General features: G+C 37.5%; 1 protein-coding gene across 6 annotated transcripts in view; it reads right to left on the bottom strand.

Annotated features, from left to right (window-relative positions):
* Positions 1-16335, bottom strand: part of DMXL1 (Dmx like 1) — a 74259-nt gene that overhangs the window by 57642 nt on the left and 282 nt on the right. For all 6 annotated transcript variants that reach the window (XM_041398414.1, XM_041398415.1, XM_041398416.1 and 3 more), the window contains exons 2-5: positions 6999-7124; positions 3391-3468; positions 1276-1354; positions 634-766 (exon numbers count right to left, since the gene is read on the bottom strand). In XM_041398414.1, coding sequence (XP_041254348.1) covers positions 634-766; positions 1276-1354; positions 3391-3468; positions 6999-7124 — 416 coding nt within the window. The remainder of the gene's footprint in view (positions 1-633; positions 767-1275; positions 1355-3390; positions 3469-6998; positions 7125-16335) is intronic.

Below are 16335 nucleotides of genomic sequence, written 5' to 3'. Positions count from 1 at the left end.
GAACCATACCCACCTCACAGTACTAGTAAAAGTGTACCTATGGCAGAACGAGTTAAATTGTCTTATAAACTTAAGCACTAAACTAAAATTCTTCTGAATGCACAGTATACAAATGCAAATATCAAAATCAACATGAATACAAGAAGAGAATTCAGAGACACAGTAAAGAGAATGTATCAACCTTGACTGTTCCAAATTCCCAGAATAAACCTAGAAAAAGTACAGGTGAAAGCAGGGGGTGGATATGTAAAGAAGTAAGAAGGAATCAACAATGGAGTACAACATAGAAAGAAGCTTTTTTTAATCAGTCCTGCCAGCAATTACACAGCTTTCACCTTATTTCTTCTACAAGGAAGAGTGTCTATTGGAGAGCTTCAATATTAGCCTTCCCTTCAGATTTTACTAGTGTTCTCTGTAACTGAAGAATTGCTCTAAAACCAATTGCAACTGATCTTATAAGAGGAAAGAATGTCAGGTAGTCAAGGGAAATACTATTAAAGTTTACCTCACATCAGTAATATTTATCAAGTAAAAGTATGCAATAGCATTCACATAACTACACGAAGTATTTAATCTCAAAAGTATGAATCAGTAAAGAAAACTGAATTACTTGTCTTTAAATGGGTTCCTTACTTGCATTGCCAGATACATCTCCACTCTCCAAGTCCAACATGGGCTCTTTCAGTACTGTCATTGTCAGCAGGGTTATCCAAAGGAACATTGGACCAAAGTTGAAGACAATTGGAACCAGTCAGAAGGCGAGTACCTGGAACAAATATTTATGGAAATCTAACAACAAACAAGTATCAAACATAGACTCTTATAGAGAGAGAGAGAGAGAGAGAGAAAAAGAAGTTCTGCAAAGCTGAAACTGCAGAAAAGAATCTGGCATATTCACCTTTCTTAGATTTTTTTTTGGTAGATTTGAGCATCTACAGTTCAAACTAAGCAAACAATCAAATTTTAGTTAGTCTTTAAAAGAAATGCCCAGGTCTACTGCAGACATTACTCTTTCTCAATAAATATTTACCATTTAAGACAGGTTTTCTTATCTGCTCAGACAAGAATAATTGAGCCAGACCATACAGATGCATTTAGGATGTTAACTCTCCTGTAATAAGTGACACAAGGTACCTTTCACTCCACTTCAGTATTCTCTATCATGCTAGGACAGAGAAAAAAACCTTTTCCTTGTCCACAAGCAATGACAAAACATAAAGTAAAAAATTAGGTGCAGTATCAAATAGAGAAGTGTTTCTCTTAATCTGTTCGTACCTGTGGGATCCCATGTTAGATTATGCACTAGGGCTTCCAGTGAGATTTGAGCATTCTTCTGCCACTGGTAATGTAACACCTGAAATTTTAAGTATTTACAAATATTAGCATGAAAACTCTTCATTCTCCTCAGTAAACAGTACATCTTCACTGCATTGTCCAGATTTTATGAAGATGTTTAACGTAAGTTACTGCTTATCTAATGAAAATTGATTCATTCTGATGTTAAAACAAAATAGCTTTTCATTAATATGGCCATATTCATGAGGTTTTTAACTTCTTATTTTAAAAGTATAGCTTGGAAAAACTTAGTATATAAAATTATTACTGGAATTTGAGATTTTTTTAGGAGGAAGTAAGATTTAAAAGATATCAAAAATTACACAAGTTAAAGGCACCTGGTGTTTGATATCTGTACCACTGCTGAATTAGGAGTTCAGAAAGGTCAAGATAACACGTGGTACCTCCCCTCCACTCTTTTTTTTTAAATACAACAGGAGAGTCAAGTATTTTTCTCTTTTGCATCACTACTTCACTCTATAAAACAAGTTGAGGATTAAGTGTAGAAAATATTTATCTTGTCTGTTTCTGTAATAGACCAAAAAGGTTTTATGTTTTGATTTATAGAAGAAACTGAAACCATTTTTGGAAATAATATTAGGTTTCTTTCTTAATTCATAGACTTTCTTAGAAGTAGTCATGCTCTACCCCAAAAATATCACACAGAATAGATGTGAAGTTAAAATATGACTAGATGTGAAGTTAAAATACGACAACTTAGTCTTTCAGAAGTTTGTCAAAAGACAATAAGAAGCAGCTGCAGATAAGGACCTACACAGAGTATTTGCAAAGCAGTTTTTCTGGGGTTTCTTTAGACCCTGAACATTTCAGTAAATGGAAGACAGGGACAATCTTACAATAACATCAAACAATATGCTGGAAACCACTCCATAAAAGTCAACTGAAAGAATGAAGTATCAGAATATTTCTTCAACTAAAAACATTTGAAACCAAATTGTGGGTGGTGAGTGCACCCTCTATTGCTTACAGTTACTACTCCAACTCAAGTTTCAAATTAAGTGTACTCTTTACCAGTATAGAAAATCATTCAGGATGGACTGGAAAATGGGGTGGATAGACCAAAACCAGGAGCATTATATCCGAAGTGTTCACAGGAGAAGAGAGAACTCACACCTTACTGTAATTTTTTCCACTGCTTTCCAGTGACGTAAATTATTACACAGGTGTTCATTTCCAGCTATTTAATTAATAGAAAATGTACCACAAGTTTACATGCACACCCCAGAATCTTATGACTGAGTTGGTTAGTACAAAGAGGAGAAACCACTTGATGATCATATAAACAGTTTGTTAATACAAACAGTGACAAAACCCCTGAGAGGGAGAAAGAAGCTCCTTGAGCAATTGCTGCCAAAGTTCTTATATCAACAAACTGACTTTAATTAGAATATAATGCTTCTAATTATAGCCATATGCCTCCCCATGTAAGAAGCATGGTTAAGTAACCTGCCCTAAATCATATTTATTATTCAGAAATTAAGATTCTGGATGTTAATCACTAAATCACTGTCACCAAAAGTAAGCCCCAAAAGAGTAATTTTTCTTATTCACTACTATAACACTCAAGTATATTATACTCTAAAAAAGTCACAGATTTCTGAAACTATTACAATTTGGCCAAGGGCATGTAATTTCATAAGCAAAAGTTAAAGTAAGAACTGTAAAACAAATCAAAACATAAAGGCTACAGAAGATGGTTCAAAAAGGAATTCCTGTTTTAATAGCTACACTCACAGCAGAATGGGGCTGTGCATATCCTTCTGGGTTCTGGTGTATTTTGGTTATGAACTGCAGGGTTACACAAGCAAGTAATGTGAAGCATTATAGTAAAGCTAATCTGCCTTAAAACTATTTCAAATTACAGGCCTCTGTCCCTATCCCATTCTTTTCACTTCCCAAGGACCACCTTTATATCTAAATTTTATTCTAGCTTTAAAAGAAGACATCAAAAAAGCTTCAGCTTTAAAGCAAACTTTGAAGTAAAATCTGTCAAGCTGTGTAACTACTCAAATTAAGGACTGATGAAATACTTACATTATGATGACTGCTGTTCTGCTTCAAGATGCTAACTGGCTCAAAGATACAAATCACCTTTCCATAAGAAGCTGCAATCTAAATTAATACACATTTATATGTCTATAAACACACAGAAACAAGTTAAACAAACAAAAACAAGACGAAAATGGTTGATTTTACTTTTAACCCTGCTTGTAGATAAATGTGAAGCTCACATTCGTACTTCCTTTTGAAAAGAGAAAATTACATTTACCAAAAATCACTAAGCTAGTGTTGTCAATAATAAAAATACAATTCTCCATTTACTCATTAATCATGGTAAACTACTGAGAGTATAGCTGGACAATTTTTTAAAATGAGATTATTAGCAATATTCTTCCCATATTAAACTATGTAAACACTCAAAACAATCTCCAGATTTCATATTCTCAGACATGGAACCAGTACACAATTAGAGCACTTTTGTGAACTTCCCGAGCATTAGAACAGGCTATCTTTTAAAAAAGTTATTTCAAAAGATCCAAACTATGCAAAGAAAATACCCAATGCAGAAAACTGGAAATAAAACTACTACCAAAGGCTAACATAAAACAGTCCAAAAAAAGTTGAAATATGGTCAGTTTTAAGTCAGTGTTTGAAAGTCTTATTCTTCACAGATTATCACCCACCTCAAACTTGCATGAGGACAAAATTAATCGTATTTGATCTCAAGGTATCTCTATAAAAGCAAGCCTAGAAGACTTGCTGAGAAGAATCAAAACAAGTCAAATGTATGTTAAGACCTCAGACACAGAGTGTGAGAGAACTGTCAAATGACAATGTGGCCAAAAAGTATTTTGAATTACAGATTTACAAAAATTAAGGAGTCTGCATAGGTCATGAACAACAGACATCCTGCATTCTGAACTGATGGTAGTTAAAAGGAGAACATCTACAGATATGATAGGCTGCAATAATCAATCTTCTAATTCTGTAAAATTCTGACTTAAAGTAATCATAGTTTTCCTTTAACAATAAGAAAGTTAGATTCACTTTATAAAATATATTTTGATTCCAGTATCAACCACTAAAGTTTGAAAGGAAACTAAACTGTCATACCTGAGATCTATTCCAACATAGAGATTCATAAAGATCCTAAAATCCACAGATCCACAGCTTTAAGAGAAACCCTCTACATTAGAAGAACAGATAGTTAAATAAATTTCCATCCTAGTAACATCAGCCTGACCCAAAAATGCCAAGAATAATTTTGTCACATTTGCAAGGAAAACGTTTCTTCAGGCATTTTGCAGACTAGTATCTGTCCTCTCTAATTCTCTTTAAATACCTCACTTACTGTTGTATTCTCTAATAATTCCATTCCATACCCAACAGCAAGAATTTACATAAACTCATATTGATTGGATTTTTCCTTTGTTCCTTTTCTTCAAATGTAGACATTTTTCCCTATTTTATTGTTCAGTGTGTTTAAAAGATAAGATTAGCATTCCAAAATGCTCAATTTGTAGTGTCCAGAGCAACTGCCACTCCCAAAACTTCCTACTAGTTTCTACAGCCACTCACCCCGCATCTTCACTGAGCTGCACTCTGTCAAAAAGAGTAATGGTGGGATTGAGAGCACCTCCAGCAAGTTCCCTGACAACATCATGTGGGGCAGGCAACAGGCTGGAGGGAAGGGATGCCAGCCAGAGGGACCTTGGCAGGCAGAGAGGTGCACCCATGTGAACATCTACTTCAAAAAGTCCAAGGGCAAGGTCCTGCACCTGGGTCAGTCTGAATCAATACCATCAGAACAGACTACGGAACCGAACATACTGAGAGCAACCGTACGGACATAGATTTTGGGGGGTACTGGTGGACAAAAAAACTGTATGTGAGCTGGCAGCATGTGTCTGTATCCCAGAAAGCCAACTATGTCCTGGACTGCTCCAAAAAAAAAGGATGGCCAGTAGGGTGAGGGGGATGATTTCCCGACCCTAGTGAGACATCACCTGGAGTACCACATCCAGTGTCCCCAGCACCAGGCAGACATGGACATGTTGGGTCCAAAGAAGGGACAGAAAAATGGTCAGAGAGCTGGAGTACTTCTATAAAGACACACTGAGAGCATTAGAACTGTACATTTTGACAAACCAAAGTGGAATTTGTGTGTCAGTACTGATGAAGAATGCCTAAGGAGAAATTCCACCCTTTTAAGAATGACCTGAAAATGCACTGATCAGTCTGGTCAATAAGCAAATTCCTAGCCATCCACTGCTTAGTACTTCAGCATTTTAGAAACACATCCAGTTTCCTCACAGCAAACAATACCAACCTGCAGACTCAAAATGACCTCACAGGTCTACTTAAGAAATGAAAAAACTCTGAAGCTCAGTAAGCCTTACAGTGTGATAGATTCAGGTGTGCTCATTTGCAATTCAAGGACAATTTTTCACTTAAATGCATACAAAATTGGTATAATGCAATCCATATGACCTTACAAATTTAGAGAAATAATGCTCAGTGAACTCAAAAAAACCCCTTCTAGTTAACAGCAGCCAGTGGAGAAACTGAGATAGACTATGGCTATGAGGTGCCAGAAATACAGAGAACATTTCTCATTTTCATTTTTGTTCCTTCATTAGCACTGCAAGAGTTTATCACTCAAATGCTAAAAAGCAGGAACAGGGTGTGGCTGGGGTTTCATCAGCACAGTGCTCCCACATAAACACACAAACTGGTTTCCATCAGAGGTCTTGCTCAAGATGGACGTAAGATGGACATGGAATATAACCCATCTTGTCTCAAGATGGACATGGTGTATAAACAAAGCTCTCATCAGTTCATAAGGCTTGTAGTAATGAGCAGAAAGCTGACATTATCTACTCACATGGACAAGCTTAAAGAAGCAACCTTTCTTTCTTTCTGCCTCAAAGAGGCAGAAAACCCCTCTTACATGAACACATAGTCATCCAGAGTTCCCATTGAAATGGTCAACAGTTTAATCCCTGTGACATCCCAAAGGGGTGGTATGGAACGTGACATCCCAGTGAACAGTTACGTGATTATTTATTTTTCACTCTGACAAGAAAATTTAAAAAAAAGCTCTCTTAAAAGGAATTAAACCCCACTGTTGCCTAAAACACAACACTCTGATGCAGACCTACTTACAAAAAAACAAAAGCTAAGAATTCAAGAAAGCAAACCCCATCCAAGAGAGGCTTTATGAATTGCTTGAAACATATGTAATTTTTCTGGATGATCTGAAAGTGATTTTTGTGGAAGCACTCATCTCCTGCCCGCCACTAACATGTCAAAGTATGTCAATGACATGCCCACTAGTGCAAATCCATAGTGAATAAATTACTTTTGCCTCCAATTTAGTAATCTCTTAGTCAAATTCTTGCCCTGAATGTAGCCCAGAATCCACAGCCTTCCGCACAGTCCTACCTATCTTCTACAACCATCTATCATATCTATGGCTACTATTTACATTTACTGTGCTGCTTACAGGTAAAGACAGAAAGCAATCAGTCATTTTACTATTCATTGTAGTATATTTGCCTTAACTTGCAAGTATACACATTCCTAAGAAGGTGCTTAACATGATATTGCTGGCACATTATTAGAAACACTGCTCTACATACCTTCCCCTGTTGCATTGAACAGTCCACACATCCCACTTGAACGTTTCCATGTTTTGCTCCAGGGATTATCTGTAATCTTTCGAAGTCAGTCCCCAGTACCACAATATCACATCCTGATGCATATGCCTACAGTATATAAAAAAAATAATAAAATTAAAAACACCCAAACAAAACAAAAAAAACACTCCAAAATAATGTAAAGCTTTATCTACTTACAGCATATCAGTGAAGTATGAAACAGTATAGTCCATGTATCCTATCCATGTAAAACACTATACAGTCAGAAGAGGTCTTTGCAGAGAAAATACAGATGTCTGCAACTTAAAACCGCGCAACAGAAGTGGCACACTGCTCTTTCTCCAGGCTTACAAGTGCATCATAAGACTAGCATAATAAGCAAACAGTGGTTTGTGATAGAAAAATCAAAAAAAAAAAAAAAGTGGAGATACAAAAACTTCTAAAAGAAAAGTAAAAGTACAAAAACCAAAGTTCTTGCCAAGTAAGAAAAGGTAATATATTTCTTAAATTGGAGACAGGGACTTTAGCTTTTCTTTTAATTTTTGAAATTTCTGTAAAGATGGAATAGAATTGAGGAATTAAAATTTTAGTAAAACACTTAGTAAGGACTTTGTACATGCAAAAATCAGAAGGGTAACAACTTGAAGCTTAGTTATACAGAAGTAAACCTGTCCTCTCAGACTTGCTGAGTCTTCTGTTATTTGCAATTCTATTCTCTCAAGTTTATACTTCCACTGAGTTTGCTGATATAGCTAACACATTCACAGAGCCAGTTCACTGAGTCTTGCAATGCTTGAGTCAAAATTTCTTCTTATCTTCTTGGAAGTTTTATTAGATACTGAGTACAGATATAGGAAAAGATTAAACACTGGAAAAAATTGTGGAAACAACAGTCAGGAAAATCATCCAATTAGCATAACAAAGTATCCTTTCATTCAAGGATGAAATTCTTAGAATAAGGAATGCACACTCATTAAAAAGTTAGTCAGAATTATAGCAACAAAATTAAGAGCATAAACAAGTGTTCTGTTAGCAAGAGAATGATAAAAGGATCAAAAATATACCATTTTAATTGACTAAAAGTTTCAAGAGCAGAATAGCATCACAGAAACTGAAGATGGAAGACTTCTCTACACTGACAGAAATTACCATGCCTTACAACCAACTCCTCTACTAATTTCTAATATAGTAAATAAAAACTGTGGACTTGAAAACAAAAGCAGAATAACTGAAAGATATATATATAAATTTGAAATCTGATGATCATGTTTTCAAGTGTTTTACATGCAAGAGTACTTTTACCAAGACTGGCCTAGAGACTGTCATACCATTACATGCCTTAAAATAATGAAAAATATTTAGATTTTGATCCAAAGATTTTTTTTCCCCACAAAGGATTAAGTGACACTTCAAAGAAGAGTCATAGCAAGAAGACTGTGCTCACCACTCCTAGCCAATATTCAGTTATCACACTGCAACCAGCAGAACACCAGGCACCACCTCATAATTGAAAATGCTCTCCGTAATTCTGCAGACTAAATATAACCATATACTTATTTATGATCACTTATTTCTAACAGGTTTTTGAGCCCCTTCCTGTCCAGTTCCCCCTTCAGCTTCAAGACATTCAGGCAGAGTAATTCCTCTTGTCAAAAGAGCAGCATTTATTACTAATTAGCATACTGAACTACAGGTTCCAAAGCAATCTAAGCAAAAAGTCATTCAAAAGAGGAGACTGAGTAGTAATTTTTGTTCAAATGCTAAAGTAATTTTTTTGATGTTGTGATGGCATGAACTTCAGACCTGTTCACAGAATGCTTTTTTCTTCAGTTAAAAATTATCTCACATAGTACCTCCCTGGTTAAGTCCACAGTTCACCAGAAAAAGCTTATTCAGAAATATCATATATATGATTTTTCCTAAAGCCATTTCTTAGAATTTAGCATTCTGTAGAGGCAGTTTTAAGGAAAACAAAAACAAACTAAAAGAAGTGTTTCCATGTAAAGACATAACATAGAAATCTAGACACATCTTTATTATAAATGTATTTAAGATTGAAGTGTCAAAGGCTGTATGAAGTCCACCTGCTGTGTGCATGTGCCCCCCGCCAGGCTTCATCAGCACTTCAAAGACTTCTCCCATCTGGTTCTCTCTGTTTCTAGCTTCAGAGACAAGCCTGAAACCACCTTGTGCCATCACCACAATCACAGGATAGAACACAAAGAATGGCTTGGATTGGAAGGGACCTTAAAGATCATCTGGTTCAAACTCCATTGCAATGGGCATATTTCACTAGACCAGGTCGCTCAGAACCCCATTCAACCCAGCCTTGAACACTTACAGGGATGAGGCACCCACAGCTTCTCTGGACAACTATTCTAGTGCCTCATTAATCTCACAGTAAGGAATTTCTTTCTGACATCTAATCTAAACCTGCTCTCAGTCTGGAGCCATTCCCCGTTGAGCTGTCACTGCATGTTCTTGTAAATACTCTCTCTCAATCTTTCTTGTAGGATCCCTTCAGGAACAGGAAGACCACAATAAGGTGGTAATCCTTACTCCTCTTTTCCAGAGTGAATTTCTCTCAGCCCTTCCTCATGGAGAGGTGCTCCATCCTTCTAATTATATTAATGGCCCTCCTGCAGACTTGCTCAATGCCTTTCCTGTGCTGGCATCCCAGAGCTGGATGCAGGCCTCTAGGTGGGGTCTCACCAGAGCAGAGCAGAGGGACAGAATCCCATCCTTTGCCTTGATTTGCATGCAGCCCAGGACACGTTTGGCTTTCTGGGCTGTTGAGTGCCCATGACCAGGTCATGTCCAGCCTCTCACCCACCAGCATCCCCACGTCCCTCTCACAGGGCTGCTCTCGAGCCCTTCATTCCCAGCCTGGACTGATAACAGGGGTTGTCCCAAGCTAGGTGCAGCACTTTGCACTTGGCCTTGTTAAACCTCATATAAAATGCCATACTTCCATTATAGTGAGTAACACATACCATTATCCATAAAATAACTATTTCAATGAGATCATAACTCCATCAGTTTTAAGACCTCAGTAGAGTTGACATTTTGCACTGAAAGAACCCTGTTAGTAACTATCAAACATTGGAGACCTGAGGAAACACATTATTCACCAACGCATCAGGAAATAAGATTTAAAACAGTTATTATAGAATCTCCTGAGCTGGAATGGACCCACAAAGATCATCAGCATCCAATTCCTGGCCCTACACAAGAATCAAACCACATGCCCAAGTGCAATGTCAAAACACTCCTTAAATTTTCTCAGGCCAATGCTGTGTGACCACTTCCCTGAGGAGCCTGTTCCAGTTGCCTCTGAAAGAGCAACCTTTTCCTAATACCCAGCCTATACTAGCCCTGACACAACTTCAGGCCATTCCCTAGAGTCCTGTCACTGGTCACCAGAGAGAAGGTATCAGTCCTGCCTGTACACCTTCCCTCATGAGGAAGACGTAGGTTGTCACGAGGTCTCCCCTCCGTCTCCTCTTAGCCAGGCTGTCACTGCTGATATGCCTTCGCTTCCAGACCCTTCACTGTCCCCTTTGGATGCTCTCTCACAGCTTTATATCCTTCTAATGTTGTGCTGCTCAAAAGTCAGAACCCAGGCTAGCTCCTGCTAACCCAGGATATGATGGACAACAGTAGCTTAAAGTATTAAAGCACCCTAGACTTGGTGTTTCCTTATGTTCTGGTATTTCTCCACACTACTTGAAAAGACTGACACTTGGGGGAAAAAAAGGAACCACTTCAGACATCAGTCTGTTCAGACAGATTAGATCATACCTTATCACACTGGCTTCCCAATGCCCAATAAGCTGCAAAGCCACTGACTATCTCCTAAGCCTGTAGAACTGATCTGTTCCCAAAGAGATAAAAAGGGGAAAAAAGGCCTTTTCAAAGAGCTTCCAAATATAGAGCCAAGCAGAAGGATGATGACTTGTAGGTTATTTTTGATGTTTAGTTTGCCTGCAGGAGAACCACAGTTTCAAAGACAAAAGGCAAGGGATGCAGAGGGTAGGGAAGTTTTATATTGCAATGGAAAAAGTGTCTGAAGAAGAAGGTGACTAAGTTTTCTGGCAACTGTCTCCCTTTTCTACTGCTCTCACTATTCCTCACACTGAACAGACACCTTAGGAGGGAAGCTTGTGTACTCCTCCTAAGGTGTCCTTCCTTTGGTTCTTCGTTGTCCCCCCTGCAACTCATCCATGATTCTGTGCAGACATGTCAGATCCTCTTACACACTCATTTTCAGACTTCAGCTGAAAATGAGTTTCCTAAGCAGCAGTGTCTTACCAAGATGTTTCTCTAAACAAAGCGCATAAAATTAACTGCCAGACTAATTTTACACTTAAAGATTTTTTTATACACTGCAGAGGTATTTTAGTATAGTACAATAGAAGACGGTACTCAGAAGTAAGAAAGATCTTCCATACCCTAAGAGGGTCTCAGATTCAACAAGAATGAATTCTGCCTACCAGTCACTTTATCTAACTTTTATTGTGAGACTTGTCCATGATAGTTCACATGCCACTCATCTTCATTTTAACGGGAGCTAGTAAGAGTGCATCTTTGTAAGCAATGGTAAACAAGAAAAAAGGTAATTCCAGTCTTCTCTTAAGCAAAGTGCAAGTGGTTCTAAAATAAGAATTTATTGTATGTATACATATACACACATGCATATTTTCATATACATATATCTATTCACTTATCTATATTCTCTTGTGGGAAGGGGAGGGGAAGGGAGGGGAAAGAAACAAAATGCTGTCATACTGTTGAATGGAGAAAGAATTCCTAAATATATATTAATTTTTTTAAAAATAATAATATTAAAACCCTAAGACAAGTTTTTGAAGCAAGCAGAGCCTCTGTGTCTGACGCTGGCAGGCCATAAAAGCCTTTCACCTTAAGAACGCCCTAGAACATTTACAAGAAAGCTGTCTTTGCACAATAAGACAAGCAGATAACGTGATATTATCACGTACTTGGAATGTTTATTAAACAATGCTTTGTTCCTCTGTTACAGAAATAAACAAGATAGAACTAGTTCAAGCTGCAGGACCGTGGATCTCGCTGCTGACATAGCAAGCAAGCCTGAAATTAGGAAGTGAAAGATGTTCCAGACCTGTGAAAATAAATGTGATTTTGTATTGCAGAAGTGGGTTTTCACAAAAATTCTGCCCATTCTTTTAATCCAATGTTGGCTCTTAGTTCTAAATTAATACTTCTTTGAAGAAGACTAACAAATTTTGACTAGAACAGTACTTTAAAAGCACGGGAAATGGTATAGACAATTAGATGAACTATTCTGATTACTTTTTAAAGCGAAAGTCTGACATACAGAACTCACAATCTGAGATTGCTATTGGGAAATTTCTCTCAACAGAAGGAAAGTAAATAATTGGGGGCTCAACCTCTCATGTAGTACAGCAGCTTCAAAACATTTATTTCCCTTACAATCAACCTTCTTGACATATTTATTCTATATACTGACATACAAAGTTTTTGCTGTAGTTTCTGCTACAGCTATGTAAGGGCTGACACATAACCTTGGACAACTTGTAGAAACTTTATATAACCTACCCCTCTTACATGAAGGGCAGCTATTATCCGTGGCTAAACGCAGCAGACCATGCAGCAGACACATGCATATTTATAAAGATACATATACATAAACACATTCAAGCATACACGGGATGAACATACACTAGAAAGACAACACAAAACTCAGTAGAAGTCAAGATAAAAACTAAAGACAAATCTATGAAGCAGATGATACTGCAATAATTGCTGTATTTTTCTGTCCTCTGCATAGAATGGTCAAAATCAAAAGAGTCACCAGGAGCCACATAGTATCTTGCTGAATTATTTTATTTTATTTTACTATGGTCTCCCTCTATCCCCACTTTTGCATCAAAACTTACACTAGTCTAAGTAATTAACTTAAACATTTATTTAAAATAATTAAATTATTTTATTAGGATGCTAAATTAAATTTTAAGCTATTATATTTCATCACGTTTCAGAAAAAAAAATGCAACGCTTTTATTTATCAAAAGTACTTGAACTACTATACTCCAACTGTACTATAGTTATAGAATTGATTGGCCATGCCCTTTGAATCATGTTTCACTGCACTTCAAATCATGAAACTGCACTTTTCATTGATGTGTAAAGAAATTTTTTTTTAATTAATTCAGTTAAGACACAATTCATTTCTGAAGTCTAGAACAGCTTAACTCAAGTATTATTTTAAAAAAAGGGAACTCTTTAAAAGGTTCCCTACTAAATCCCTTCCCTTTAGTAAATACCAACCAGGAAGCAGGTGAGGTGTAAACAGTGTAATTTCTTGACTGATTCTTACAATATCTCAGATTTCTGAAATACATATATCCAGGGAGTTCTAAGTGCACATATTAAGTATTTTCTAGACAGGTAAGTAACAATACCACTGAGTCATAGAAATTCCTTTTATTTACCAAAATCTTTGCAGAATGGGAAGCCTTTTTCTATTGCAACCCAGTACCTTTAGAAAACTCAGTGTGGTCTTGACCAAGCTATGGAACCTCACCCCCACCCCAATTTTCCAAGTGCCTTTCAACTTCAGATATTTAGCTCCTGGATCTATCAACTGTACATAGCAAGTCTCAAGTCCAAAATTAGTTTAATCACACACAGATGAAATCTGTCAAGGAAATATTTTGGTTCCATTGAAATAATCTGTGTAATTAATCTTTCTTTCACATATTTTTACCCCTACAAACAATCGCTCTTTTGTGATTTTCATTGTCAGTCTTGGAACTTACACTTGTAAAGTTGCTATTGCTCACAGAGACTTCCCCCCTCCAAAATATTTTTGCTACTTTTCCTGCTTTTTAATGACTAAAAAAAAAAAAACAGAATCAGAATAAGCAAAAACATTGTATCACTGCTGATTACCCACTTAACTTATATAACTTAAATAGAGCTTCAGTAATAACCAGTTCAGAGGAATCCTATGTGATAAACTCCAGGAGCTCTTTAAACTTTTACTCAAATATTTCAGACCTGACATGAACAAAAGAAAGTACAGTGGACATGTACATGGAAAATAAAATAATTCAGTATCCGGAGAAGGACATAAAGAATAAACAAGTAACTTCTGACAGCTGAGGGCCAGGTTCTCACTGATTTAGTGTGTGTGCCACACATTACTATCACCTGCCCTCAGCAGAGAAACAACAGGCATGCTTCTTATGGTATCTTGATACTTATGACCCTTTTTCAACACATAAATAAAAGATGAGCTAAAAACTTTATCAGTGTTCTCCCCAAGGAAGCTCATGCTCCACTCTACACTTCACATCCTAAAATTAAAAAAAAAAGGTCAGAACAACAAACCTGCCTCCCATTAGATATCTGAAATACCTCCTTAAAACATAACAGCACACACTCAAAAAGATGCATATGATTTGGTGGATATAGGAAGTTTTATACTAATTTTCCTTCAAAATTTTCAGCTTTTAAGAGAAGAATCTTGATAATTTTAGCTTAGAACTTTAATATTTTAAAATACTTCACTTTGAATATTCAGTGCTGTCTATGAGAAAATATCCTGAAGCATACTGTATCTGAAAAAAAAATTACAGACCAAGTTCTCCTGTTGGACAAGGACAACTTGTCCCTCCTGTACAGTACATAACCTTGAAATATCAACTCCTATATTCTCAGGCACAATAACTGGAAACATAGAAGTCTGACATGTTTGGGTTTTTTTTTTTTTCCCTTTCTAAAATACAATTCAATAGTATTTATACTAATTAATGCTTATATCATAATTTCAGACAGGTGAAAACTATGTTCAATTTTTTCCCATTGGATTTTCTAAAGCTTAAGTCCATCATCCCTTTCAAAAAAAGCAGAAATTAGCTTCAGCACCTTTAACTTCTTAATCCTTCTAAGCAATCTCGTTAACTTAACACAGCATTACAGAATCAGTAACAACAACAAAAACAGCCCTGAAGCAGTCAAGGATATTTCTGTTAGCCATTTTAAATATGAGGGGAAAAATCCATTAATAACCTTTCAGGGAAAAGGATAATGAAAGGAAGATGAATGCAGCTATAGGAAATATTGTTTTTACATTTATGTCCAGGAAACATTGTTACAATATACATCTATGAAAACAAAAGAGAGACCACAGTAATGAATATCAAAAATTACACTTCCCAATCATTCTATTCTCCTCAGGAAGAGATTCCTACTCTTCTTATTCATTGGGCACCTCCAAAACTTTACGTAAGTTTGGCTGTAACAGGTAGAAAGTGAGTCTAGTGACATGAATGACTCAAATTGTTTCCCTCAAAAAAGAATGACATCAAAATGGCAAACTTATGGCAACATATTTTGAAAGCTTACTAGCATTCCTCTGTAAAGCAGACCACCTTGTCTCTTATTAAATGCTTCCCACCACAGGTGGGCTTTTGACATTTCTAGATATGTAAAATTAGAGAGTCTGGCACAATTTGGTATCTGAAGTCTCAACCGCTGTAGTTTAAGATATCTTCCAACATGAACGTATTTTTAGGAAGCAAGGACATGGCCAGACAATGCTGCGGAGACTCCAGGGAGCCAGCCTAACCCTGGGGAAGCACCTCTGCTCCACTGCCACAGGTGAAGCCGCAAGTAGCTAGATGAATTTAACTGCGTACACCAGACGGGACAGCAAAAAACAAGAATTCATTCCTGCATTTCCGCCTATCATACCCTTATCAAACTGGAGAGCACACCAGGCTGAAGCTGGGGGCAGCCATAAAAGGTAAGGTTAAAAATACCCCAGCGTGGTGCACTGAGAAACTTTGCTGCATCTGATTTCATTCCTCTTCAGCCCCAGGCGGAGGGAGGGTGGGAAGAAGAACACAACAGAAGTGTGTTTACAAAACAAAAGGACGGAAAACGCACGCTAATAAAGACTTTGGCCTTTACAACGTACTGAAGTGTTTTCTCTCCACTCTAAGAGACAGGGGCTTCAAACAGGCTTCGAAAACCTCAGCAACACTAGGGCTGGGTATTCCAGGTCTTCCTCAGCTATGTGCAGGAGAGGCCACCTTCCTGACTGCAAGGCAGCGCTGAAACTCCCTTCCAGGGCGAGCCGCACGTCCCGGCTGCCGTTTATGTAATCTTTTATCACCGCCACCACATCTCCGCGGCCCCGGACCGCCTCTGCCGGCATGTGCCCGCCGCCCCGCCGTCTCCGCGCCCGCCCGGGCCCCCGCCGGCATCGGGGCCGCCGCTCCGGACAAGTTTTGCACGTCCCCGCCCCCGC

The sequence above is a fragment of the Onychostruthus taczanowskii genome, unplaced genomic scaffold, assembly GCF_017590055.1.
Source record: "Onychostruthus taczanowskii isolate IOZ18803 unplaced genomic scaffold, ASM1759005v1 scaffold147, whole genome shotgun sequence".
NCBI classification, from domain to species: domain Eukaryota; kingdom Metazoa; phylum Chordata; class Aves; order Passeriformes; family Passeridae; genus Onychostruthus; species Onychostruthus taczanowskii.
Note: the sequence above shows the minus strand (reverse complement) of the source record. Positions and strands in the feature narration are given on the sequence as shown.